Source organism: Corvus moneduloides, chromosome 1 (assembly GCF_009650955.1).
Source record: "Corvus moneduloides isolate bCorMon1 chromosome 1, bCorMon1.pri, whole genome shotgun sequence".
Classification (NCBI taxonomy): Eukaryota; Metazoa; Chordata; class Aves; order Passeriformes; family Corvidae; genus Corvus; species Corvus moneduloides.
In genome coordinates, this window is record NC_045476.1 from 110,592,606 (window position 1) to 110,619,726 (window position 27,121).

Below are 27,121 nucleotides of genomic sequence, written 5' to 3' on the forward strand. Positions count from 1 at the left end.
CAATTCTGCCAATGCAATGTGCAGAAAATCCAGTGAGGAACAACACAATACATGTCTTCTCTCAGACAACATCAGGAATTGAGGCTGCATGTTAAAGACAAACACACTGAAGCCATAGTCAGAGATTTGTGATAAAAGTTCCCCAAATGTCTTTAGTTACTTAAATCTCCTCCCTGAGCAGAAAGTCAATGAGATTTATGTTCCAAATTGCTAAGCACATAACACTGCAATTCTTAATAGCCAAAATGCATGGACTACTCCTCTCCTATGTAAAAATGGGAACTTTTTCAACACCCCAGAATGATGCCCTATTCCATTATGGCAGGGCTTAATATTTTTGAGCCAGGCTGGTTCCAACCAACTCAGTGAGAAACAGGTGCCTGCTGAGCAAAGCCTGTGGGATGAGCCTATCCATTTGCACTCAGCTCTCTCTTCTGCAGACTAATCCAGAGGGATCACAGCGGGAGAGAGGAGCAGGAGGAAGATTAGGAGAGTACCTGAGTCCATGATATTTTTGTGTGTAAACATATTCTGAAGTCTTACTGTAGAAATTAAAAAATCCAATTATGGTGTATAAAAAAACCCCAAACCCCAAACAAACATCGTAGGGATTTAAAAGGACAAAACAAAATTTGCTATTTGCTGTTGTTGGCATTTAATAGGATTCACATTTCACAGCCTAACAGCACTCCTCCCTTTTGGTGCAGTATCTGCTTACATTGCTCAGCCAGGCTTGTTGCCATCAAGGGATGTATAAAACTCAATATTCAAACCACCTTATTTCTGCTCCTCATTCAGAGATCCATCTACTTGCAGCTGGCAAATACGCTGATTTTTTCTTTTTCTATGACCTTCTCTCCTCAGATCTCAGTCCACCACCCTGGGATCTCCTGCCCTGTCCCCAGAAAGGGAACATTCTGCCACCCACCCTTTGACCTCCTGCAGCTTTAACCTGTAAGTGCTGCCTGTCAAACCAGAGACTTGTGAGGAGCTACTTTGGGCCTGCGCAGCCCCAGCCCCAGCTCCAGCTTTGCCATTGCTCCAGTTGCTCCATATGGAGCATCACCTTTCTTCAGGCCAGTTTCAGAATGAGAGTCTGCACTGACTTTGCTGAGCAGCCCATTGATCCCTCCCTCATTGGTAATAACCTGCCCAAATCACCAAGTGCTCTCAGGATTTCTCATGTATTTTTTTTTCAGAGGATGACAAGACTGGCCTCCAGAAAGTGTACACCAAAAAAGATTGAAAAATGAGAGAAGTCCTAAATCTGCTCTGATGAGGAATAAAAAGTGGTTTTCAGCAACAGATGTCAGTCTTTTATTCTAGGGATATCTGTAGCAAGGCAGTAACATCTCTCACCCACACCTGAAGGCAGAATGTCTCATACTCCTGCATGATGGATAAGAGGATGATAACAGGGAAGGGAAGCAGACTTTGCTCAAAGCTATTAAGCCTCTCTGCAAAGCAGGCTAGGCTGTGTGGAGACTGAAGACATTAGCTGTCATTTTGTATGAAAATTATATGTACTCAGAAGCTTAATAATACTCCAGCAGGTTGCAATGATTTACATAAAAAGAAGTCAAAACTGGGGAACAGGGAGTGAACAAGAAATGGGATACCTCCAAAGAGACCATGGAGGAACTTGGTGGTTCAGATACTCAGGAATGGAAGGGATGAGGAGAAAGTGCATGCCTTGGGGTACTGTATGGTCATGGAGATTTCCTTTGTGCAGACAAGGATGCGAAGGGAAAAGGGTAACGGGGAAGGATGGTCCAATCCTGATTGTTTTCCAGGCATTGAGGCACAACACAGGTGTGGTGTTGCCACGTTGTCCTATTTTGGGTATTTCCTTGTGAGCTTGGGTTGGTGAGTTAAGAGGCCATGCACCATTACCACTGGTATATATCCAGGTCTCCCTGGTGTGTAAAGGGGAGGGCAGCATGCCCTGGGCAGATGACAGTGGAGAGGCAGGAAGTAAAGTGGGAGAAGGGGATGACTTTTCCTCCTCATGGTGCCCACATGGACACATCAGTGTTCTGACATGATGGATACCCTATCACCCTGGGATGCTACAGCCACCTCAAAAACTGTCTGGACTGGGAGGGATGCCACAGGTGCCAGTCCTGCTCCTGATCCCCTCTGTATTGCAAGACCAGGCATTATCCCAAGGCCATCGTCTCTGGCACCGTACACCCCTGGGTGAAATCCAGCTATTTCAGCCTTACCAAACAAAGCCGTGTCAGGTGTATTCACATCCCCTTACATTTACTTGTGTGATAATCTGTGAAGCTTCTCCCGCCCTGATTATTCATGAGGCAGTAATTTGGATACCCCACAGACACTGAGCTGCAGACTTTCTAGAAAGGCTTTTCGTTTTCTCTCAGAAGATTTTAAAAGGACTTCAGATGGACTAGAGAGTTGTCACTTGTTTTATGATTTATGTAAGTAACTATGGAGCATGATGGAATAATGTGAGGGTGGGTAGGAATGTCCCAAACCCACCAGCAGCTGTACCGGAAGAGAAAAGCCCTGTTGTTTCCAAAGAGCCAATAGAAACATGGGGTATTTCTCGATGTCACTGCATTCACTAATTAGACTAGAAAGATTATGTTTAATTAATGTCATTCTTTTTAAGATTGCCCACAGAATCTCTGTGTGTGCTTAACCTTCTCCTTCTTGCTATTTCTTGCTCTCTCGCTTTCGTTTCAGTGATCCCTGCTGTTTCAGAAGCACTTTACTGGTCAAGACACAGGCAGCTGCTTATCCTCACAGATCTTCAGGATGGCCAGCAGCTATTTCTGCAAACTGGAGTATCCTTGACTTGACAGGCAAATACCATCTCCTAGTATCGAAGTAACAGATTAGTGCCCTGAATTTTCTGGTGCATCATTAAAAAAAATTACATCTGTCACAAGAAACAGAACATGATCTGCACTTGCTGGTTGTCAACATTGCTCGTTCATTTGCAAATTCAAATTACTTCATCAAGGAGAAATAGCTTTTAAGGAAGCAACAACCTCCCCCTTATCCCTGCAAAGCTACTACTGGTAGTTTTTGAGAACAAGCAAGGTGTTTTCTGTTGTGGCTTAGTCTTCTCCAATAACTATTGTGACTCTTGCAGTTAACCTTCAAAACACTTCTTGCATGTGCTCCTCCTTCCACTCCCAAACTGAAATTAGTGCAACAATTCAGCAATGTTCTGCAGGAGGAAGATTTTCAAGCAAGCAGGGTGGCCACCATGGACAATTTTAGGCATTCAGACTTGGGGATTATCCTGAACTCACAAAAAAGGCTAGCAGTGAGGCTTTGAGACAGCTAGGAAGGCAGCTATCACTAACATGATTGCTGCTGCTCAGGACTGGCACTGGATACCCCTTGTTTTGGCTGTGGCACCAGAGAGCCATTAGTGAACAGTACTGTACAGTACGGCCCATCTTGGTGAGCGGCTGTTTTTGTAATGATGACCCACAGGTGGACATTTTGATGCCAGGTCAATAGTCACAGCCCTACCCGGTATGGGAGAAATCAGACCTCAATTGGCTGCTATTTGGGAGATAGGGAGTTGGTTCTTATCCAACAGCTGAATTAAACTTCCTAGAAAGCTGGCTGTGACACAACAGGATGGGATGTGAAGGGCTTATTTCTTGACAGAGCAAACCGGGAAGGCTTCTCGGGAGCCCAGATGGTGTTCTTCAACAAATGAACCTCAGAAAACCTCAGCAAAGGAAACAGAACAGGAATGAGCCTGTTCAGCAATGGGATAACTAGTCAGAGCAGGTCTGGGGCTCCAGAGAAATCATGTGGCCAAACAGATGGTCTCAGGCAAAGTAGCTTGAGAGGTTTCCACCTCTCAGAAGTGTGAATTCTTGGCTGCATTTACTTCTCATTGTTAGCCTTCATTTTTACAAAAGCTCTGGTTTTATTGGTCTCTGTGTGTAACACAGATGGTACATAAGCTTGGATTAATACTGAACAGGTCATATTTCTGGTGTTCTGTTTAGCTGGCTGGTTTTCACTCCCATGAGTGAGAATACAACAAACCATAGGGCCTCAGAGAAACTGAGAAGATGGGTCCTACTATCTGTGTGAGTAGAGGTTTTGTGGAGTTCAGGGAGGGAATTTAGAAACCTCCCCCAGTCTGGTCCAGTGTTCACAGGAGTCCATGGAGCACAGCATAATATTTGGTTTTGCCGTGATTTATTTCATATAAGGAAGCTTTTTTCTTCCTTTGTGAATAAAGGAGGAGTTCAGGGGCTTTTATTTCCCCCAGTTAAATGAACCTGGGAAGTACCATCATAAAAAAACCATTATGAAGCACTCGAGCAGCTTGTAAATACTGAGGGTTTTATTTCCACTTCACATGGTCTCCAACAGACTCTTAAACAAGACCAGTTACAATTTAGTATGCCCAGAGATTCCATGATTTTTCCAAAACGAAGGAAGTTCTCAGTAAACTCTGTACATAGCCAGTTGAACTGCTAACAATAATTTAAAAACTCTTTTTTGTATAGTAAATGCAAGAATACCAGCAATAAAAGTACAGTACAGGTAAATTCACAACAATATTACAGTGAAACAGTTTGACTCACATTTATGTGATGGTACAGTAGCAGTATGTACATGCACTAAAGTGCGAGGACCCAGAGGCATGCAAGTCAAGTATTGTAGGTGTATTTTACAGCTAACTCTGTAAGACTTTCTGAGGCATTCTTTTCTCTTTTTTTACACATTTACTCGTGTTTACCTGTATTCCCCTCCATCTCAATTAATTACAAGTCTAGTGAACGAGCTTAATGGCTTTCTTCACTACTTAAAATGTATCGCTTCAGACAGTTGAAGCAATCTTTAAGAACCTTACCTTTAAAAACCGATAACACTGACATTAAAATAGAATAAAATTAACTTAAGACCCTAGTTTTACATGAAATTAAAAAAAAAACGAACCCAAAATACCCCAAACCAAACTGAAAACATAACAGTGCAAATATAACCAAAAGGCAGTCAGTATTTGGAGAGAGCGCGAGCGCGTATTCAAATTCCCTTAAAACTTAATTTACATTTTATTTTAAATCTTACTTTATATAATTTTAACCCTTTTTTTTTGTTTTTGTTAATATACTGTATGTAGAAAAGATGGAGACAAAAATAGTTTTCTCAGCTATGAAAAAAATTAAGTTATTACAGGCACATTAACTGTTTCATTCTAGAAACACCTCTGTTTCCCAGGTCGGACATTCAGCAGCTGTGTCTGAGAACATTCTTTGACCTCTCCAAGCGGACCTCCCTCCTTCGCAGCAGAGACGGCTGGCGGGCGACCTGGTGGAGGCGAGTGGTGGCCCGCCCTGTTCCTGTATGGAGTCAGGCCAGCTCGCCTCCCTGGCTGGGGGTCTCTGCCAGCAGCTCCTTGCTTCCGCACTCCTCTGAGGAAGTCAGATCTCCGGTGGACTGCGACTGTGAGGCAGTAGGGGAATGTGAGGCCCATCGTGACGGTGGGCGCCGGTTCGCTGGTCTCTCTGGCCGGGAGAAGCAGGGTTGGAGGGACGGGGCTAGTGCAGAACAAGGCAGTTCCTTGGCAGCCAAGAGAGCAAAACAGTGGTTAGTGACTTGCATTAGAGACCGTCGGGATGCGCGAAGAATTAAGAAACAAAACCGTCAAACTAAAGCTAAGCGTGTGTTGTGGCGTGGGACAAAAGCAAGCAGCGAACATCTGGCTGTGTGTGGGCTCCAGGTATCTGCATGTGTGTCCATGATTTATGGAACAGATAAGGAAACAATGAAAGAAAGAGGGATGAGTTGGAGTAGCTGACAAACTTCCATTTGCTATTTCTCCTCGTGCTAGAAAGAGAAGAGCTGAAAAAGTACATTTGCATAATAATTCAGGAAAATCCACTATTCAACACGTTACTCTAAGTGCTGACCTGGCATAAAAAGGCCAGGTTTGGCATTTGCAAGAGGGGTGAAAAATCAACCACTGCCTCCTTTTTTTCACTTCAGAATTCAGACTGACATGTAGGAGACTTCTTAGCACAGAATAATGACTACAGGGGTAGTTATGATCTCCAGCTGGGTTAAAGATGAGGCTTACTTACACATTTCATTTTCTGGAACACCACTTCTAACTGCCAGTTGCTGAAACCTGAATTACAGGATTCAGAGGTACTGAGTGTTAAAGGCAACATTCACAGAAATGGAAATTTTATTCCTTGACCAAGTTTCCACTGTTCTGGCTTGGTTAGCTTGCCTTTGTGATTAGAAACAATCTGCAGTTGTGATTTTTCACCCTGGCACTACGTTGGTAACGCCTCTAATATTCATGGACTTTCCTCAAAGTACAGCTGGGCTTCCTGCCTCACTCTGAATGCTCTCTACATCAAGATGAGAGACTGTGGAAACAAGCCTGTCTCATAGGGCCAAAGACTTCTGAATTTCACTTCATACTTTGCAATTTATAAAAGCAAATCAGAGCAGTTTGCCAGCCTCTAGCAATGTGTACACTAAGCAGCAGTCACTGGAAAGTACAGGGGAGTTCAATAAAAACCAAAGTCAGAATGCTAACTGGTGATAAATGAAGAGAGAGACCAAAAATGATACAAAGCAAAGGAAAAGCTCTGGCACAGTAAGGTGCAGGGATACCAAGGCAGCCAGGAGGCAAGGATTCATCACACTGTTTCACATGGAGAAGGAGAATAGTGACTAAGGATGGGGAATATTGGAGTAGGTAACATGATGTGATTGACAGTGAACAAACAAAGTGACACAACATTGAACCTCTCAATTGCAGTGGAAGACCAAACATGAATGTCATAGGACAGAAAGACCAGTTTTGAAGACACAGAACTGAGGTATGAGAAATGGAGCTGGTGAGACCTGTTGGACTTGGGGAAGCCTCAGTGAAGGGTCAACCTTGGTGCCTTTGGGCAACATGCAGCCAATGGGGTGATCTACAGCTGCACACCAGTGCTTGAGACAGAGCTGTGACCAGCTGCCCTCGGCACTCACAGAGCACCTCAGCCTGCACCCCCTCCTCTCTGCCTCCTCACCCCCCGCCCCATCTCTGCACCATGAATTTCGCAACCCTTGCTAAAACAGCAGTAAGGCTGAATTGGTGCTAACAAAAAGATTGACTGTGTGTCCTTACTTCACTTTATCCCATTGTGCCCGGGGCAACATATGGTCTGTGAAAGCTGCCACTAGACTCAGATTTGTTAAGAGAAACCCATCTGTGCAGCAACAGTCATGAGCAGCACAACATGGTGAATTGAGGCTATGAGACTTGAGGGTTTTGTCCTAGCCTCTTTCAGAAAGGAGGCTTAAAATGATATCTTTGTAGTGCTGCTTGCTCCTGGCTGCTTTATCCTAGTTTCAGAGCAGTAAATCAGAGTCAGCACTGCGATAACAACATTTATTTCCACTGCTGCCTCTCAGTTCAAAAGCCTCTCTCCAGCATGCCTGCAGATGTTGATCAGCTTTTACCAAACAGCAGGGTTAAGCTCATCTTATCTGTGATGTACACATGCCCAGCACCACACAAGGCTGTGCTGGTGATGGATGTTGCTCCAGAGCCAAAAGTGACTGGCAGTGTAATCTCATGGAGTGCTGGCTGCTGAGTCAGTCCCCCCCACCTGCAGAGTGGAAATCCAGCCATGACAAGGAAACTCTACAGAACCGTTTGTGAAAACCCCTCCTCCCTTACTACATGTAGCTCTCATAGCTAGAAATGTTTTTTTTTAAAAATAAATAACCTATGGGTAATTTAGTTTGGTAGTTGCTCAGGGGCGTGGGTGGACAGGCAGCACTTCTTAGCCTGAGCACTGAAAATGGGAAAGATGATTTCAGCTTCAGTTTCTAGCTATTTCCTATAACAGGATGTCAGCCACCACGGCTATGCCTATATTAATTAATAAAGAAAACAGTTTTCTCTTTTCTCTGAGGCAGAATGGATGGTCACAGCTTATGTCTCCATAGTGTCTTCCCTCTACCATGGCAGCAGCAGCCACTGGACAAAACTGGGTGCAGAACTGCTTAATGAGCAAAGGTGACTTCAGCCTTTAGCCACAGGCTGGTGCTGAAGCCCCCTTCCCAGCCCTCTCCACCTGCTGTAGCCAGAGTTGGAGGGAAGGCATTCTGGGGCAGCCGGAAGCCCTGCGCAGTGCTGTGCATTTGTAAAAAAAAAAAAAAAAAGAAAAAAAAAGAGGAAAATAAAAGAAAAAAATGTTTGTCATAAATCTGAATCCCTCGGAATCCCTCCCCAACATTTTTGCATACCTTTGTATGCGCACCTTTGTGTCGGTCTTAAATTTTGCCAATTTTTAAAAGCTTAGCAAAAAACCCCAACAGCACAAATTTTGACTAAAGTGTGATCTCTTCATAGCCTGTGCTGCTGCAGGACACAGCAGATGAGCTCCTATCCTGAGCTCTTCCTGACTGTCACATAGAAAGGACCCCACAGGGATGTTGGGTGTGTGCCGACACCTCTGGAGTTGTGGCCATTTATTTCCCTCTCTTAACCCACATGTTCAAGAATGACTGCTTTTGGAAGGCTCTGTAAACAAGGTAGAAAGGACTTACAGCAGTGAGGCAGGCAGGGTTAGAGTCCCCAGGGGGCAGTTAATAAGACAGTTTGGTTCTGGACAGAACAGACAGAAAAGAAAAAGAAAGCAAGTAGGTTGGAAAGAACTGTTTTAATTGATTATTTTTTTTAAAGTGAAGATTTCATGTCAGCAAGGAAGAAGTCTCCAGGTGTTACTACTCATTCAGATCATGTTACCAGTGTTATCACAGGGAAACTAATAATCAAAAATAAAAGATAAGCCGCTAGCAGAAAAAGATTTAGAAAGAAAGGAAGCAAACAAACCAACCGTTTACAATCCTAGCACAGTTTCAGAAGTGGACATAGCAATAAACAAATCAAACATTTCTACTCAGCAGAGAAAGATATATGTTATCCTTTGCCAACCTTGATTAGTGCTAGGGAAAAACCACATTACTATGAGAGGAATAATTTTTCCCTTCGTTTGATTTCAAGGGAGAGTTTCTGCTTTGGAAATCTTTAACAAGCAAGAAAATGACAGTTATTTTGTGTTGCTCACACTTTCATTGCTCAGGTTTCGTGACAACCCTTTGCCTCACCTTTCTCTCTTGTTTCTCTTCAACAGTGATGCTGGATGGGAGACCCAAGTTTAACCAAAAGCCCTTAAGTTCTGACAACACATTCCCTGATTTTCAACATTCCCCCACCTGTGCTGAATGGTTCAAGGTGGCAAGCCTGTGGCAATTGCTCTGCCCTGGCGAGCAGAGGATGCAGCACCTGCCTTCTCATCTGTGGGTCTGTGTGGATGGTCCTTTCACAGCTCTGTCTCCAGAAATGAGTCTGACTCCCAGTCCAGGACAGTTGTGTAACCTCCATGATCTACATCCTTGCTAGTCATAGAAACAAAATGTTTGTAAAGCTCTTATGTGGTTGGTTAGGTAATGCCAATCTGCGTTTTTAACAGAAAAATGTATAAATCCTATGATATGCAAGTAAGATAGGAGTTCAGTGAATTATCAGGATAAGACACTAGTAGGCCACACTTTGTGGATATGAATTTCCTTGTAAGAAACTCTGGGCAAGTTAGAAAATACGAAGTTATTGCTATTCTGTATGCATATACTCTCACATGCACACACACATGCACATAAATAGATAAATATATATATGGACTAGGTTTCATTTTTGCAGCAGGAATATAAAAGGAAATGATGTAACTAAACAACTCAGAAGCTCAAATTAAGGAAAAGTCACCAACAGGCGTTGCATGCAAGTTTAAAAGTCATTAGTATGCCATGGCTGCAGAAAGCAGAAGGCGTTTGGTGGTAAGAAGGGCGCTTGGCCAGAAATTAACAGGTGAGAGGGTAGCAGAGCAGGGATCTACAGGAGGGTGGAAGTGTTGTATCAGCACTGCCCCAAGCACAAACCTGCCTCCTTCAAGATCATAATTCCCTGAACAGCTGTGTCTGGCTTTCTACAAAATGTGCTAAGTGGAATTTGTACAAAGTGTAATTTGTGTGGTCAGGGTAATCCACAAATAACCCAAGGCACCTGCAGAGTCTAAACTTTTTTGTGGGTGTTTTTTTCAGCAGCGAACCCATGCTTCCCTTGAGTACATCTTCCAGAGCACCACTTCACTTAGGAAAAGCTAAGCTCATTGTATGAATGCCCACCAGTTTCCTTTTCAATCCACATTCCCAAGAAATGCCAAGAGCAGCCAAAGAACAAAACCTGTGCATCTAGACTGCAGTCATAACAGCCGTGTAGGAGTTGCAAGGAGAAACAAGTCTTAGCTCTAAGACTCAGAACTCAAAAAATTAGGCAAAACATACTGAGAATTCACAAAAATGAGCAATTTTCTGCAAGTTTGATGATCAATGAGTTCTTGCTAAATAGCATTGACCCAAATCTCTCTGTGCATCAAACTCAGGTACTGTCGCTGGCTTGTATTTTGCCAACAGCGATTTGTGATGATGCAGGATGACATCCATCTACTTGTATTTGAAATCTACTGAGACAGTTAAAAGATACAGGAGGAAATCAAGAGTTTCCAGGGATGCCTTGAAGGCAAAGCTGAATCGAGCTTGTAAGAGTACAACACACTTCCTAATAAGGACCAGTTGTGTATTCCCAGTATTTCAAACTAAGGACAAAATACAGAGATAGCTGGAAAAAGTAAAATAAATGAGGCTGCTTGCCACTTCTATTCAGTCTGAGGTTTGTGCACAAAGACCACTCTCACTCACTAGTAGTTATAATGTGAATGTGGTTTCTTTTTTTTTTTAAATGTAAAAACATCCCTGCTTATATCTGTTTAAACTGCACAGAGAGAATATATCCTTAGGTTTGGATTGTCTGTTAGGCAAAAATGATCAGATTCTCTGAGCAGTACCTACAAAAGAGGAACTGACTGTATATTGAGAACCACCTACTGGGGCAAGGTAAACTGCAGATCAAAGGTTTCAGTGCTCAGGTGCCCAGAAATCCTTCACACCAAATGTTGAGTTAGAAGATGGGGTTTGAACCTTCCCTTTTGAGGTATCTGAGGCAGGAGTAGTAAGAGTCTGCCCAGTGACAGCAAGGTGGATGCACAGGGTGCGCAGGGGTCAAGGAGCTACTTCCCTGAGCCAGGGATCACCCCAACACTGGGATGCTAAAGGGGCAGCACAGGGCAGAGAGGGTGAGGAGTGCCTGCCCCTGCCCTGGGAACTGTCACCTACCAGCAGTACACACCCCTTTTCACGGCTGTACCAGACAGCCCAACATATGCACGTGGGAGCTGGGCATAGTTCAGCTTTTCTAGGCTTCTTCAGAGTAACACTCTCAAGTGCTCTCAGAGGTTCACCAAAACCAGGAGGTTTAAATTCTAGTAACTGAAAGCTTTCATCCATCATTATACCTTTTTTTGTTGATTGCTCTTGCACCTGAGACTGACCCCCAACATCTGGGCACACTTGCTGAGACAGACGATAACTGTTACACTGTTGATGACAAAATATCATCAAGTAGTTCTTAAACACTAAATAAGTATATGTTTAGATTAGTTGATTATATGTGTATTTTTTGCTTTTTGTTATTTTTGTGAGGCAGCAGCAGTCAGTACCAAACATCATGTCATTCAATCACATTCACAGACCTGAGCCAAACTTAATCAGATACATTCAGAAAAGATATGCTGAAGGCCCTGAAGTTTTGCTTCAGGGTATTGTAGAGACTATTTCTCACACAAACTTGTTAAGACCCATTCTTGTGTAGGAGAAAGAATCTACCTTTCCATCCAGCATGAAAATGTACTCAAACCTAGAGTCCCTAGAGCACCTGTAACATGTGGTGTGTTTTGTGACAGAAAACCCTTATCCTAGTCATTCAGGGAAGAACCATTTTTATCCCATAAAGGATAAAACTCTTCTGATGTTTTCAAGCCAGATAAGCTGCCAGGATAGAAACTCAATTCCTTCATGCATTCCTCAGTGACTAATCCAATAGCTTCATGACTGGAAATCACTGGTGGTATCAGGACAGGACTAGGATATTCACTTTAAATACTCACTAGGACTGCAAGAGACCTCATAATGTGTTTGTTCAAAGAAGAGTGCATTTAGCTATAGGAGGAAAAACAAGCAAACTCATTACCTCTATGGACCCTGGATCTACTTTGACAATTTCTCCTGTGCTGTTGTCATTGCTAAGATTTGGTGGGCTGTGTGAAGGTAGCCTTCTCTCTTCCTTTAAGGCATGCTCCAAAAGTTTCTTATTCAAGATCCTGGCAGCATTTTCTGCAAGTGTGTACCCTGGAGGAGCAGATAAGTCCTGCCTAATACTTGTCACCTCAGTTCCCTCTTCCTTTTGTGTCTCTGTCCCCAGTCGGAGAGGACTGGGTGATCTGCCACGGGCATTTGTACATGGCTCCTGCAACGTGCCCAGTTCTGGTCTGGGTTCTGCTGACCTGGACCGGCTGCCAGATCTGGGGCATTTTTGGAAGGTCTCATGAAAGATGGGGCTATGGTCAATGATGTTGAACAAACTGGAGAGGCCATCGTTGATAGTGGTGTGGACAGGACTCTCCCGTGTGGTAGTTGATCGAGCCCAAGCGGACTCACTGAATCCTTTCTGAGGTGTGCCAGGCAAAGTCCGGTTATTTGGCTGGTCTGATTTGGGAAGGACTTTTCTTTGCAGCTTTGGAGAGCCATATTTGGGGGAGCAGCATGTGCGTTCAAACTTAGCCTGGACCTTTTCAATGACAGGGGTCACTTGCCTGCTTCTTAGGCTTCTGGATGGTGAAGAGACAGGTGTGGACCCCCCCTTTGGTGTCAGACACTTGTGTGGACTGCTGGTGATACTGCGCAGGGTTTCCGTCTGCAAGCCGACGCTGATGGTCTGGGTGGTCTGTGTCCCCGTCGTTCTCATGCCGTTGGTTTGGCACGCGGTGTCCTTAAACTGGGGCTCTGTGGAATTGGAGCGTATTGCATTCCGGACAGAGAAAGCGACCTCCTTCATGTCATCGCTCATGTTCTTGGACATCTCCAAGCTGTGCAAGGGTGAGGCAAAGCCCACAGTAGTGCAAATAGGACGTTCAATGGGATGAAGACCGTTCTCCAGAAAATCTTTATGATGTTTGGCCAGGTCACAAGACCACCTTCCAAACATATCTGAGGAAGCACCTTTTGTCTCAGCAACGTTCCCCATAGCTTTGGTCACAGAAAACAGGAAGTCTGGCTCAGCCTGGCTTTTCCCTTCACTGCCAGCTATCACTGAGTTATCGAACCTGCGGACCACCGGTGGGCTGTGAAACACCCGAACTCCCATTTTGTCCGTTACACTGTGACTCCTTGTTGGCTGCTTCTGGCAGTGCTCTGGGCTGGTCATGGTGTTGGTTGTCATAGTGACACTGGTGGTGAGGTACCATGAGGATGCCTGGAATGGATCTGAAGCAGGATCATTCCCGGCTATTCCAATTTCTGTCCTTTCTGCCCAGCCCTCTGCAGGTTTCTCAGTTGCCCCACCATGATTCTTAGTGTTACTGTAATCCCAGTTTTTGTTGAACTCCTCAATGTATTTCAGATCATCAGGAGACAAGGGAGGGGTTATATCATCTTTGCTGCCAGAGGAAGGCAAATTTTTTTCTGGTAGAAACGGAGAAATATCCATCAGGCGCTGAAATTCTGACATGGAAGAAACGGACATTGCCCTGGAGAGAGGAACACAAGAGAGTCACTCATGCACCTGGAAATTGTCACAGAGTAACTTATTTTCATCAGCAAACTCTGAAAACCCAACTTTCACTATCTGCTTACATATAAAACCACTTCAATCATTGAATCATAAACTGTTCTGAGTTGGAAGGGACCCACAAGGATCGTCCAAGTCCAACTCTTGGCCCTGCACAGGATACCCCAAAAATCACACCACGTGCCTGAGAGCATTGTCCAGACACTTCCTGAACTCTGGCAGGCTTGATACCATGACCATGTCCCTGGGGAGCCTGTTTCAGTGCCCAGCTACCCTCTGTGTGAAAAACCTTTTCCTAGTTTTCCTTCCTTTAGCCCTTTCTTTCATTTAAGTCCCCTTTTATTATCTTTGAAATAGCTGTGAACACACACATTTGTGATGTGCCATTAAAAGTAATAGTTTGTTATTGGTTCTTAATTTACTACTTTCTCAGGAATTACTGCTTGGCAAATATCTGTAGTGTGGAGCAGTAGAATGCATCTCAGAATGATACCACTCACAGAGAATGAATGTTTGTGACAATACTAGGCACAATTTTCAAAGCAAGTGTAGAGCATTTCTGACTTGCTGGGAAATCATCAAGTCCACCCCCACTCCTGAGACTTCCCAGGCTGCACAGCTGGAGTGCAGTGATGTGGGACATCCAGCTGAGATGCTGCTACATTGAACTGGCTTGGTGAGTTGAGCTCATGCTGAAATTCAACCAAAAGGAATCTCTAAGTGATAATGCTGAATTTTTGGGTCTCCCCCATTTCACTAATTTGTACAAATCACAGGCATTCAGATGAGTTGTCCTACTGTTTTGCTTTCAGAAAAAAAAAAATCAAACTTTTTGAATGGGACTAAATAAAAATGCAAATGAGTGTTGCTATCAGAGTCGGTTCAATGAGGTAACTCCAGCTGGATGAGAAGCCAGCAAGCAGTGGTTTTCATGTATCAGTGATCCAGAGGATACAGCCTGTGAGTTTTTAATCAAGAGCTCCAGCAGCAGTTCAGGTGTGTCTCTGTTAAGGAGTCAGGTGAGTGTGGTTCTAAATGGATCTCCTAGTCAGATGCTCTGGTTTGCATCAGGAGGGCAATCTCAGAGCATAGGCTGGGTTCCTTTGGGATGAAAATGAGCTGGAAGATGCTCTCCAGAAGCACAACTAATGCATTTTAAGGTTAGGTGGATATTCAACATTTGCGATAAGGCGAGAACCAGTCCAAAGCAAAATATCCCTGACAGGCAGCAGCATATCAGGTCCTTGGCACCAAGTGTTTTCCTCTATATATTGACATCTGCAGTGTGTACTTGCACTGCTTGCTAAGGCAGGCATAGCCTTCACTGCAAGCTGCAGCTTCATGCACTTTCATAGAGTTTGATCTTCGTGTATGACAGCTGAATGTGGCCCAAGTTAATCAGCGTAGAACAGAAGTATATTGAGACAAATTAATCCCTGGGTAAATCCATTAATCTGGCTTGGAGGCTGTTTAGGAAGTGGCAGGGCTATGTCCTGAGTCTGCAGCTTGGGTGCAGAGAGTCATAGCTTCAGCAGTTGAGTATTTGCTGAACTTTCCCCTGTAAGTTTTACTCACCTTTGAAGATTTCCTTTGTGTGTTTCTTCCTCCTGAATGAAAACAGAAACAAGCAGGATAAGTTATTTCTGAAGGTGTTGGTGGCATTAGCTTATGGGTTTTTTGTCATTCACTTCCCATTTGTTGCACCGGGTACGTTTGTCTTTAAAAAGTGTTTGATTTTTCCGCTGATAAAGATGCTTAAATTGCCAATGGGAATATTCTTCACTTTGTAGGCAGGAGAGTGGGCAATCCCATCAGGGTAACACACTGCACAGGTAAAGCCCGTATGCCAAATCTACAACAGCCTTGAAGTTTTATATTCCCATGCAATCACAAATGGCTTTTTTCCACAATATATTGTTTTGCACCATATATTTTTCAGTGACTCATTTCTGTGGAGGTAATCTACTTTTTGCTAGAGATCTAGCTGTGCTGAAAGAAAAGATAAACTGAGGCTCTTTGACATAAGATTTAATTATACATTCTCTAGGAACCAACAAGTGGCAGCAGTTGAAATTCCTTAAGCTTGCTATATTAAATGTGTGGGAAGACTTGCTTGTTTCATACAGGGAATACCTAGAGCTTGCTAACAGCATTAAGATGTTTTCATGGCAGTTATTTCCCTGTGAAAATTCCCATAATGAGTTGGGGTTTTAAATAGATACTTCTGAAGCAATTGCTGTACAGTCATTCTAATTGTTTACTTATATTTCTAGTCAACTATAGGGAATACAACATGGGATCAGGGAAAAAAAAAAAACTTTAGTACTGTATATATTACTTTTATTTGACCTCATGAAATCAAGAACAGTACCAAAAGTGCATTTCAAACTGGAACTGTTTAAAAACAGCACTGCTTAACTCAGCAAATACCTTTCTGGTATTTATCCTGGGTCGGGGAAAAAAAATAGTAGTAAACTGATCCTCCTTGCATTCACTGTGGTATAATTCTGGAATAACATCCTTGGCTTCAGTGGAGTTACTGCAGAGTAAATCTGATCTAACTGAATTCATAATTGGCTGGATTGACTTCTACTGCAGTTAGTACCAAAGAGAAAACATAGTGGAAGGTAGAGTCAGCAGGCTGCAGTTGCCTCTGTGCATCCTCAGCTACTCATAAACTCCAATCAGTCTCGCTTGAGCAAACCCTCTGAGGGAAAATTACTTTGCGCAGGTTTCCCTAAATCATGCTTTGAAGGAAAGAAGCCATGCAAATATCACCAAGCACAAATTTTGCTGCCCATACTTTTGTTAATGGTGGTAACATCTGAAAAACAGAAGAGGAAAGAGAGGTTTTCTCTGAAAATCAGACTGAATTTGAAGGAATGGGAAATTAACCACAAAACTCAGTTCCCTGACAGTGTTACCAACATTCTTCACTGAGCACTTGGACATGTATGAAAAAAAGCTAAGAAATAATGTGCACACTGCCAGCCATACACTTAGGGCACCTAGGCAAGAAAATCTAACCAGAATACATAGGTACCTACAGCTATGTAAAAAGGACAGTCACATTTCTTGCCTCTCTTAATCTTTTTTTCTCTTCTTCCACTCAAAGAACTTGATTTCTCAATCCTTTAGCTTTGTATCAGCATTTGGGGACAGGGATGCTTGGTGTTGTTCAGAAACAAGGTAAACAAGCTGTGAAGACCTGGAACTGATGAAAATAAGCCTGGCATGGTGCAGGACACAGACTACCTTCGCCATTTCTCACTGGCATTTTTTAGCACTGTGCTTTATATCTTTATGACTTGATGGTTTGACTTCAGGGTAGGTACTTTGCTGATTAATAACTTTATTTTTTTACCATCTCATCTCACTTACTCATGCTAATCTGTTTAGAAGGCAACCATGGCAGAACAATCAGAAGTGCCTCTCTACAGCACTTACTGCTTTACTAACAAAGTAAAGCCCATGTTTCTTCATAAATACCTATCTACTTAAAATTGGAAAAGATTTAAGACCTTCTAAGCCAATATGTTGTGTCAAATATAGTTCTCATACATAATATGAATGGCCACAAGACAAAGTAATCTTTGGGACCTTCAGGCTGGCTCCCAGTTTCTCATGTGACTGACACTGGTCTTATCAGCTCATAACAAAGAAAGAAAACCTGTCCATACCAAATTCACTACTGGGTAAGTGTAAGCAGTGCCTGTGACACAATATCTCACTTCCTACAGCAGGGAAGCTGTACCAATTCTGACACAATAGATAACACGACAGCATGATAAAATGTAGAAGAGCTCATACTTCCGTTAATCCGGTCAAGAATTTCTCCCGCTCCAGCTGCCGAGAACGATGCTCGTTGGGCTCGTCAGGGGAATCGAGAGACAGCGATTCCAGGAAGAGGTTTTCTGTGGCGCTGCACCGGTCGCTCTCCTTCAGCTTGGACAGCGACCGATCATCAAACTGGATGGTGTCAGAATCAGAGTAGGACCTGGACCCCATGGAACGAGGCACGTGGAGGTTCCCCTGGGGCGTAAACGGCCGACGGCTGCTCTCGTTCTGGTCACACACCAAACCACCTCCTCTCCGTGGGCTCGCTTCTTTCTGAAGCTGGAGACAAGGCAAATTAAAAGGAACAGCAATTACTTCTGCAGTGTATGGCATCTGGCAGAACTCATCCTTCCCCAGGAGCAAGGCACCCATGCCCTGCAGATTACCACCCTGCCCCAGGGGTGCACCGCCAGGAGACACCAGCCTTGCTCTACTGGTCCTTCCGCAAAGGGAGATTTCTCTAGAACTTTGATGCTATTGCTCGTGGGATTTTGAGTGACTAAATGTGTATATGTGGAGTTTTGCTTATTTACATGTATATGTATACATATATACACACTGTGTATATGTGCATATACAAAACAATGCAACTGTCTGTAATCTGATTTTCAAAGAAACAGATCAACACAGACTGTTATTTAAAAGCAATCTTGGTAGCAATACAAGTAGAAGCTGAAGGAAGGGTGAGTGAATTGCCTTCTCATCCAAACAAACACATTTTTCTTCTGGTCAGCAACACACAGATTGTGCTTTTATGTACATCACTTGTTTCCAGGGGTGGAAAATTATGCTTAACAAAAACGAAAAACTTTGTTTTATAAATGGCCTAGCCTGAATGCATGGCTGGGAAGTTGACTATTTGTACAAAACATTGTCAAAGGGATGAATTAGGCATGCAGAACATGTTCAGAGAAAATGTGTATTTATAGAAGGCCATCAAAGCCATTAACTCTATACTTCTCAAAAACTGGTGAAGAGAGGGTGAACCATTAGTGAAATTGCCAATATTATAATTAGATTATGTGATCAACTTCTCTTTTACCTGTAAACACAACAGGATGGGTGAAGTAAGTGATAATTTCAAACATGATAAATGACTGCAGGAATCTGATAAGAACTCTGATGTTTTGCTAGAGCAGTGTGCTAAGATTAGTGACAATAAACTGAAAATGCAAGTCATTCACTAGGGTCCTGGAAACTGAGGACCTACAAAACATATTAATCTTGCTGCTTGTGTTTGGAAAAATAAACGGATATTGAATTGCTTAATTTAGACCAAACCATTTTAGGACCCAAATGATTAAATTTACACTTCAGCTGAAAACAGTGAGGTTTTTTTCTTGATTCAGGTCTACAAAAAGGGAAATGCATCTTCAGTGTTTTGCTCATGATACACAAAATCTGAAACAGTTTTATTAAAAGGAAGTCTCCCGTAAAGACAGGGGCTGGAAGGTATAAATCAAGAGATCCTGGAGGTCATTCCTGAGCATATGGGCAAGATCCAAAGCAAGGAGAAATGGTAATTACATGCTTTCTGTACAGATAGCTCCAATTGCAAGCCCTTCAGGTTTTTAGAGATCCTATAAAGACAAGGTTTTGGAAACCTTTATGAGAGAACAGTACAGATACTGCCTGACTCTCTGAACCTCAGAGAGCTGACAGGAGAATTAAAGTGACAAGTACTACCCTAACTTTTCAAGAGTGACTAATTTTTGAGTTCCCATGTGTTTATACCTCTAAACCCACAACTTTTTATACAGATGATCTTGTGGGTTTAAATACTTGTCAGCGTACTCTGTGCACAATTAGGTTTAGGAGCACAGGAGAGGGAGATTCTCTAAGAGAAAACAAAGTGACAGAGTACTTAAAAAGGAAAAACAACAACTGTGAGCTCTGAACAAAGTAGGTCATCATGTTTTTTATATGCAAGCAGTATTCCCATCACCATTCAGAGTAAAGTATTTTATATATTTTATACAATGGTGTGACTTCCCCCTTATCATACATGTATTATTCAGGAGCTGTGTGAAAGCAGGCAGGCATAAAGCATTAGTATGAAATTTGGCACACATGCTTCTGCTATCTCTTAGGCTTTGTTTCAAACATACACAGTGGTGTAGTCTCCTCATCCTCTGTGTATTGCCATACATGGAATACACACACTAAAACCCTGGGGAGTAGGACTTCAGAGATATTCTAATTGTTTCCATATAAAGCAGGGCATGACTGCAATCTGAGAGGATATTCAACTAAAAGCTTGCAAATATTTGGAAGCTTCCTGTCACACAGGGAAATGTTTGATTATAAGCAAAGATGGAGTTATGAAGTTTGTAGGCAGGTAGCCAAGATTTCAAATGCTATTTCTGGTCACCTAGTCCTCTGAAATTAGCTTGATATAATAATTTCTATTTCCCCTATTCATTGCCAATTCTGTGTACAGTTGGCACAGTAAATATATAGTTAAAGCCCAGAGGTTTCAGGAACGTAACAAAAGGAATCAGTTCCAGCACTAGCTAAGAGCTATTTTGTAGGCTCTGCCAAGATGACACTGAGAGGTTATATCAGGTTTTAAGAGAATTAAAGGCTAGGTAACATTAACAGGGATTTCTCTGTGGCTTCTTTCAATGTGCCCCATTCCCAGGAACTAGAAAAAGCAGACTGTAACCAGGTTAAGTCCCTCAAGCTATTGAGGATGCCCCTAAGAGATGATATTAAAAACCCCACAATTTATAAGGACAGGAAAATAAATATCCAAAGAGGTACCAGTGTCTCCTCAAAGAAAATTTCTGTCTATGTCCTTGGCATATTGAAAAATTTTCTGAGGGTTATTTAATTCCCATTGTGAATGAAGAATCCATAGGAGGTAGTTTGGCCACTGAAACCCAACAGTTACAAACCAGCCCAGTTAAGCCTAAGCACCTTCTGACACTGAACCCTGGAAACCAGGAATTTTGCATGATGAGCTTTGCTACAAGCCTCATAGGCTCAGATGGTTTTATCTTAGGAGATGCACTATTGTCTTGTATTACAAGGGCTAGCTCAACAAGCTGCATGAAGTACACACAAAATCACTCAGATATATAGGAGATTTTAAAAATCCAGAATTTGTTGATATTTTGAAATTTAGAAGCTCAAAAATCACCTTTCTTGGTCTGTAAAACCTGCATGTTTGGCACACCCACTCAGACCTACACTTTTAGCATTGATTCGGAAATACCCACAGAGCATGGGATTTTCCTAAGTGCTACTCTGTGGTTAACAGCCACAGCTCAAAATAAGGTTTAGTCTTGTACACATAATATTTTCAGCCTGGTGTCTTTTCTTTAACTTCTTGTTGCAGCCCTGACACCATTTCCATCAAAAATGGAGCCACACCAGACTTGTGCGTGCTCTCTAGGGAGCATTACACTTGAGCAGAGCATAGAGTGGCTTCACAGGTTTAAACTGATGAAAGCCCAGCGTAACTTCATGACCAGTTTTTGGAAAGGGTTCATTGTCTGTGTCTCGTGGTCCCATTTGTGATGTCCTAAGGATGGAAAGCATTCAGTTGGTTGAGGACCCACAATTTCAGTTGTTTCTCTTGCTTTTCCTGGAATGCATGACCAGAGCTGAACAATGTTCAGTCAAAAACTTTTCATTTTTTTGGCTTCCAACCTGATAATAAATTCATTAGGCATTACTTGTTTCTAATACTAAGCAGATGAAAATACAGATAGGCATGAAAACAAGGGGATAGGCATGCATTTCTCAGATTTGCAAATGATAACAGAGGTTTGCACAAAATGAATGTGACCAATATTCTTCTGAATATTTAGAACGGATAACTGTGTTATCAGTCAGGGCTCTTCATGTTAACCCCTGTGTTCCTTTTCCAGAGATAAAGAATTCAGTTGAGACTGAATAGTTGCAGCAGCTGCATCTTTGGTGGCTAATTCATAGATGAACAGTCTCTTTCAGCAGGAAACTGTATACCAAACCTTGAATAACTCTGTGGGTTGAGTGTTTTAGCACAGAGAAGCACTAAAGCTTTCAAACAGAATGTGACCGTGCTTGTCCAGGGTAATTTAAATGAGGCAGGAAATGACCTCTAACCTAGAGCTGAGTTCTCATAACTGGTCTTTTATAGGGATTATGAGCATTTTCCCTTTACTCCCTTGTGTATATAAATTGTTTTGTAGCATGAGAAATATCGATGTAGCCAAGGAAGCAAAATTGTTCCTGCGCCGCTTGAGCTTGGCCTGAGTGTAGTAATGGTACAGTGGCCTCATTTCTTCAGACAGGCATTGCTCACCCAAGATGACTCCTTACCTGAGGACTCCTTACCTGCTCTATCCGCCTGAGCAGCTCCTTCTTTTGGCGGTCCCATTCTCGCCGGTCTCTATCAAGCCTGTCCAAGAGCTCCACCTTTTCCCGGTTCCAGTTCTTCTCACTGTGCTGGATTTGCCAGCGGAGGTCCATCACGACACTGTGACTGTCAGCCAGAAGCTTCTTGTGCTCCTCTCTTTCCCTTTTAAAAGCTCCCTTTGCATCCAAAGCGAGACCTGTTTCTCCGGAGGTGTTCTCACTCTCCCCTTCCAGCTGGCAATAAAGTCAAATGTTACTAGGATGCTAAACTTTCTGCAGTAAGAGCCTGTGTCTGACAATGGATTTGAGTTAAAGACCTAACTTCACCATGGTAATGGCAGGATTATAGCAATTCTTAGATCTTAGGATCTCTATAAATGATCAAATATGTTCAGTGTGAAAAAAGTTTTAAAATCAAGACAGTGAAAACTCCAGGGGATAATTTCTCAAGCTCTACCAATTCATGCTATTAAGGCACCAATTATGATCTTTCTGATGGGATTATAGGTGCAGCAATGAAGGAAACATGGAGATAAACTCCAACCTCATCATTATCTCTGAGACAATTGCCAGGACCATGTCCTCAGCTACTGCTCTGCTTTTGTGCTCTCACTCAGTGCACCTGAAATCTGGGGAGAGTGAATTCATCTTCTGAAGAGACTTTTCCCACAACAACCCTCAGCAGTGTGACCCTCCCTCAAGAGAAGGTGTTAGCAGCAGCAGCAGATGTACCAAGATCATCCCCCCACCTCTGAGGTTCTGGAGTCTGAACTGATTTCAAGGGCAGTTATCTGATGCCACCTTCCCTCCCTTCTTCAATTGCATCATCAAGGGTCAGCTCAATCAGATCAGAAGAGCTGGCCCAAGGTAATGGATTCATAGGAAAACATAGGCTTGATGGGGTGTCAGAAGTCTCTAGTCCAACCTTCTGCTTCCACCATGGTACACTCTGAGATCAGAATGGGTTGTGCAGGAGTTTGTTCAGATGGATCCTGAAAAACCTCCAAGTGCAGAGATTGCACAACCTCTCTGGTCTAGCTGGGCCAGTGCTGGACCGTTGTCAGAGGGAAAAAGTGTCAATTGTTTTGTGTAAATTCAAGCAAGTGAAGAATTTGTCCTTGGAACCCGACCTTCTGTTGACAGCTCAGTAGATGTGTGAGTGACTCAGAATGGGATACATCTCCATCCCCTAGCTCTGCAGGTGAAATGGAGTGAAAAGCAGTGAAAACTCATTTCCGCCTCTGGAGCTAATGTTGTCCTCAAAAATGAGAGGCAGCAGGTCAGCTGGGAAACATGTTCCTCTAGCAAGAGAGAAGGACAACACATTCACATTGCCCTATGTGGAAAATAAGGCCGAAACTTTCTAAGCAAAGAGAAGTTCAGACTGGATTCAGGAGTGATGCTTACTAGTGTCTGGAACAGCCTCTCCAAACAATTGACTGAGAGATTATTGCTTGAGTTACTTAAATTGTACTGAGCTGCAGAGAACATCCTGTTACAGCCACTTGCAGTGACAAAGAAATCTTAAAACACCTGCGTCTTCTACCTCTAATTTCCAGAGTCCAGTTGTTTTCTTTCAAATGACGAAACAACCAACCAAAAAAATCAATTCTCAGAGCAGCATCATATTTTAACAAAGTTGACATGCCATCATCTTTATCACACCTGTGCACCACATATTATATTATATTCTATTCCCCCCAGGCATCCTGAAGCTGGACTATTGATCAGAGCCCTAGTAAGGGACTCCCATATCCTTTAATGGGTCCCATGTTCTTAATGCAAGTTCTCAAAGCATACACAGGGTTTGGCCCCTAACATTAACTCCCACCTTCTTCCAAACTTTTCTCAGTTTACAGGTTCCAGAACACCAGGATTTTCCACTTGATGAGCTGGAGGCTGAAAATTATAGCGATTCTTTATTGACTCAGCACTATCACAATTTCATATTTGGGAGAAATCTCATTATTTCCTATTTTAAAAACAATCCCTATGGATCCTTCTGCCAAATAAGATGTACATGCATTTCTGACAGACAAGATTTTATTTTTAATGATCTTGCAGTGTTAAAGCTCCAAGGCAGAAGGCAACAGTATATTGTCATCTCTGATACGCAGTGGTTTTATATCAGAAGAGTTTTCTTTCCCTTTTCTTTCTTTTTCTTTCTTTCTTTTCTTTCTTTCTTTCTTTCTTTCTTTCTTTCTTTCTTTCTTTCTTTCTTTCTTTCTTTCTTTCTTTCTTTCTTTCTTTCTTTCTTTCTTTCTTTCTTTCTTTCTTTCTTTCTTTCTTTCTTTCTTTCTTTCTTTCTTTCTTTCTTTTCTATACAGAGATAGTTGAAGCATCAAAATGCAAAACCATTGCCAGTGACTATTAATTAGGAATTGACTCTCTTGAGGAAAATGCTTTTGTTAATTGACCTACTGCTTCATAAAAAAGGTGGAAAACAGCAGAAGTGAAGATAGCAGTGGAGAATAGAAAGACCTTGGTCCTCTGTGGGCCTGTCAGGATGCTGGCAGAAACTTAGGGTGGGAGGTAACTTCATCACCACCCATCAACACAACAAAATGGCATCATGAGAGCTCCTTCTACACAAATGAACCTGACAAGACTTGGCTATTATTTGGTTAAAGTTGTGTTATCTTTTTTTCTACTGCATTTGGGACCTGTTTTTACTGTGAAACAGAAATGTTGTGGGGAATTGGCAAAGGAAGAAAGTCTAATTTCTTAAATATTGTCCAGGTTCATTTTTCTCATTTGCTTGAAAAAATGTAAAAAGTAACACCTATGGCTCAGTAATTACCATGCGTTATACATTACTACCAGTGGAGCAGTGGAGGTAGCAAACAGCCTGGTAAAAGCCCCAGAAGGAAGGGCGGAAACTCCTGAGCAGAAGTGGCAGCCCTGTCCTGGTGCCAAACACCAGCCAAAGTGGCAGCCTGGAAGTTTACTGCCCATGCAAAGGCAGAGCAGGCAAGCTCGGCGGTTTCATGGTCAGACTCTCTGATGGTTCTTTGTTGCCATCCTGAGCTTAAGGTAAATCTGTCACCAAGATATATTAGAAACAGCCAAAACAGGAACTGATTTTGTTTCCTTTTTCAAGTGATACATTGTTTGGAAATGCTTGTGCGCTAAGAAGCAGCTGAGCTAAGAATCTTTTGGGAGAATACTCTGCTAAAAATGTAAGCTGCCCCCCTCATTCTGAGAAAGCAGCCCACAGTACCTGGGCAGGAAAAGCACTGCTCACATCTCAGCTCTGTGCATCACAGTGAGCCTCTATAGCTCAGCAAATACTTCTAAATGTACCACCCTCACAACAGTGAATATTTTTATTAAATTTTCCTTCTGAAGAGAAGCTCAACGATTTTTCTCAAGATCTGAATGTACTAATTCTCCCACCTCTCCCCTCTTCAATGTGTAAAACAAGAGCTTTTATGCCATCAGCTTTGGAAATGAATTCTTGTGGGTTTTTTGCTGATCTATTTTCATGCTGGTTCAGAAACAGTACATCTTCTGTGAACTGCCATACACGACGCTGAAGCACCTGGCACCAGGTTTTATACAAATGCTTCTAACAGTATCCCATGGCAGGTAGCTAGAGCTCTCTCTTCATTGGGGTGCCATCCATCACTAACCGGTAGCTTTGAATGGCTGGTTTAATATTAATATATTGATCTATCACTTCAGTGTTGTCGAATCACTCTTTTCTCTCCTATGCATCAAATACTGCAGTTGTGAGCATGCCAACATCAAGATATTTTTCTCTCCGATAAATACAGACACCCACGTCTCATCACCACAGCTGATACATTACCAGCCAAGCCTGCTGAGAAAATACAGCAAGAGGTTCAGTTCCTTTGTCCTCACAGTGCCTACTGCATGGGCCCTTGTACTGGGACAACTGGAAATCCAAGAGGCAACTCACGCGGCAAAGCTTTGGTCAGGCTTCGGGTGAGGGCTTTCAGACACCAGGATAAAATGCATAAATAAAGTCCCTTTTCTCTTTGTCATAAATTTCCTGTTTCATTAAGCACCTCAGCTGTTCTTTACAGGTGTTGGACACAGGGGCTGTTACCTGTTCGAGGCGACACTTGAGTTCAGTCATTTCCACCTCCCAGGCTGCCTTGTGCAGGGCATACTGCTGCTGGAGCCCCTGGCGCTCCCGCTCCTCATCCCGCAGCTCCGAGCGGAAGTCATCCAGCAAACCCTTCAGAGCGTTCAGGAGCTTCCGGTTTTCACTTGCCTGCCACAACAAAGCAAACAAAATGCTGTCATTGGATGCTGGCTTTAATCTCCAGTTTCATTTTTTAGGAGCAAAAATGACTGTGTGTCCTCTGCATGGAAGAGGAAGTGCCTGGGCTAACTTTTACATGAGAAAACCAAGAATAGCAACGCCTTCTCTGTCTACAGGCTGCTCAGGAAGTGGTTGAGTCACCATCCCTGGAGGTATTTAAAAGATGTGTGGATGTGACACTTTGGGATGCGGTTTAGCGGTGGAATTGGCAGTGTTAGGCTTATGGTTGGAGTTGATGATCTTAAAGGTCTTTCCCAACCTAAATGGTTCTATGATTCTGCGATTCTGCAATTCTACTTCTCATTAGCTCTAGTGCTGATGCTTCCTGAAAGCCAGAGATACTTAAGTCATCCTGAAGAAGGCACTAGGCATCTTTCTGGACTGAGGACATTACTAACTTTTTTTTTAATACTGTAAACGAAAGTTAGAGTATCATTCCTGAGGTTGCTGTCTCACATATACAGTCATTGCTCAGTATCGAATCCCAAATATTTGTAAACTACATATAAAGAAAGGGGATTGATCTTCAATGCTTTTGTATTATCAGATAAAATTCTTTTGGGAAATAAAGTGAGGTTTTGAGATGAGTATCTCTGCTAAGGTATTTCAGTAGTCTGTACTTTGTATTCCTGCTCCACGCCAGGCAGCTGCACCCAGGTTGTCTTTGCAGCAGCACCCTTCTTGGTACCAAAGGCATGAAGGCCAGGGAGGCCACTTGCCCTCTTCCAGAGGGGATCAAAGATCAAACCCCCACCCATGTCTTGTTGAGAGTGTCATGGCCATACTGAAAATGTTGTCAGAGCTCTTTTGCTAGCCAGAAGCCAAGAATGGAGCTAAATTAAAAGCCTAGCCCAGAGCTGATATCACATATTCTTACTCAAACCTTATTT

At 42.8% G+C, this 27,121-nt stretch overlaps 1 protein-coding gene and 1 long non-coding RNA gene across 4 annotated transcripts in view; one reads left to right on the top strand and one right to left on the bottom strand.

Annotated features, from left to right (window-relative positions):
• Positions 1-868: 868 nt before the first annotated feature.
• Positions 869-4,939, top strand: LOC116450094. The gene is made up of 2 exons (XR_004242676.1): positions 869-954; positions 2,710-4,939. It is a non-coding gene; the product is annotated as an uncharacterized LOC116450094 (long non-coding RNA).
• MTCL1 (microtubule crosslinking factor 1) overlaps positions 4,328-27,121 on the bottom strand; it is a 48,825-nt gene continuing 26,031 nt past the window's right edge. For all 3 annotated transcript variants that reach the window (XM_032122111.1, XM_032122120.1, XM_032122128.1), the window contains 6 exons: positions 26,013-26,180; positions 21,920-22,174; positions 17,570-17,875; positions 15,335-15,366; positions 12,164-13,718; positions 4,328-5,568 (listed from right to left, as the gene is read on the bottom strand). In XM_032122111.1, the coding sequence (XP_031978002.1) occupies positions 5,359-5,568; positions 12,164-13,718; positions 15,335-15,366; positions 17,570-17,875; positions 21,920-22,174; positions 26,013-26,180 (2,526 nt within the window). In that variant the 3' untranslated portion in view covers positions 4,328-5,358. The remainder of the gene's footprint in view (positions 5,569-12,163; positions 13,719-15,334; positions 15,367-17,569; positions 17,876-21,919; positions 22,175-26,012; positions 26,181-27,121) is intronic.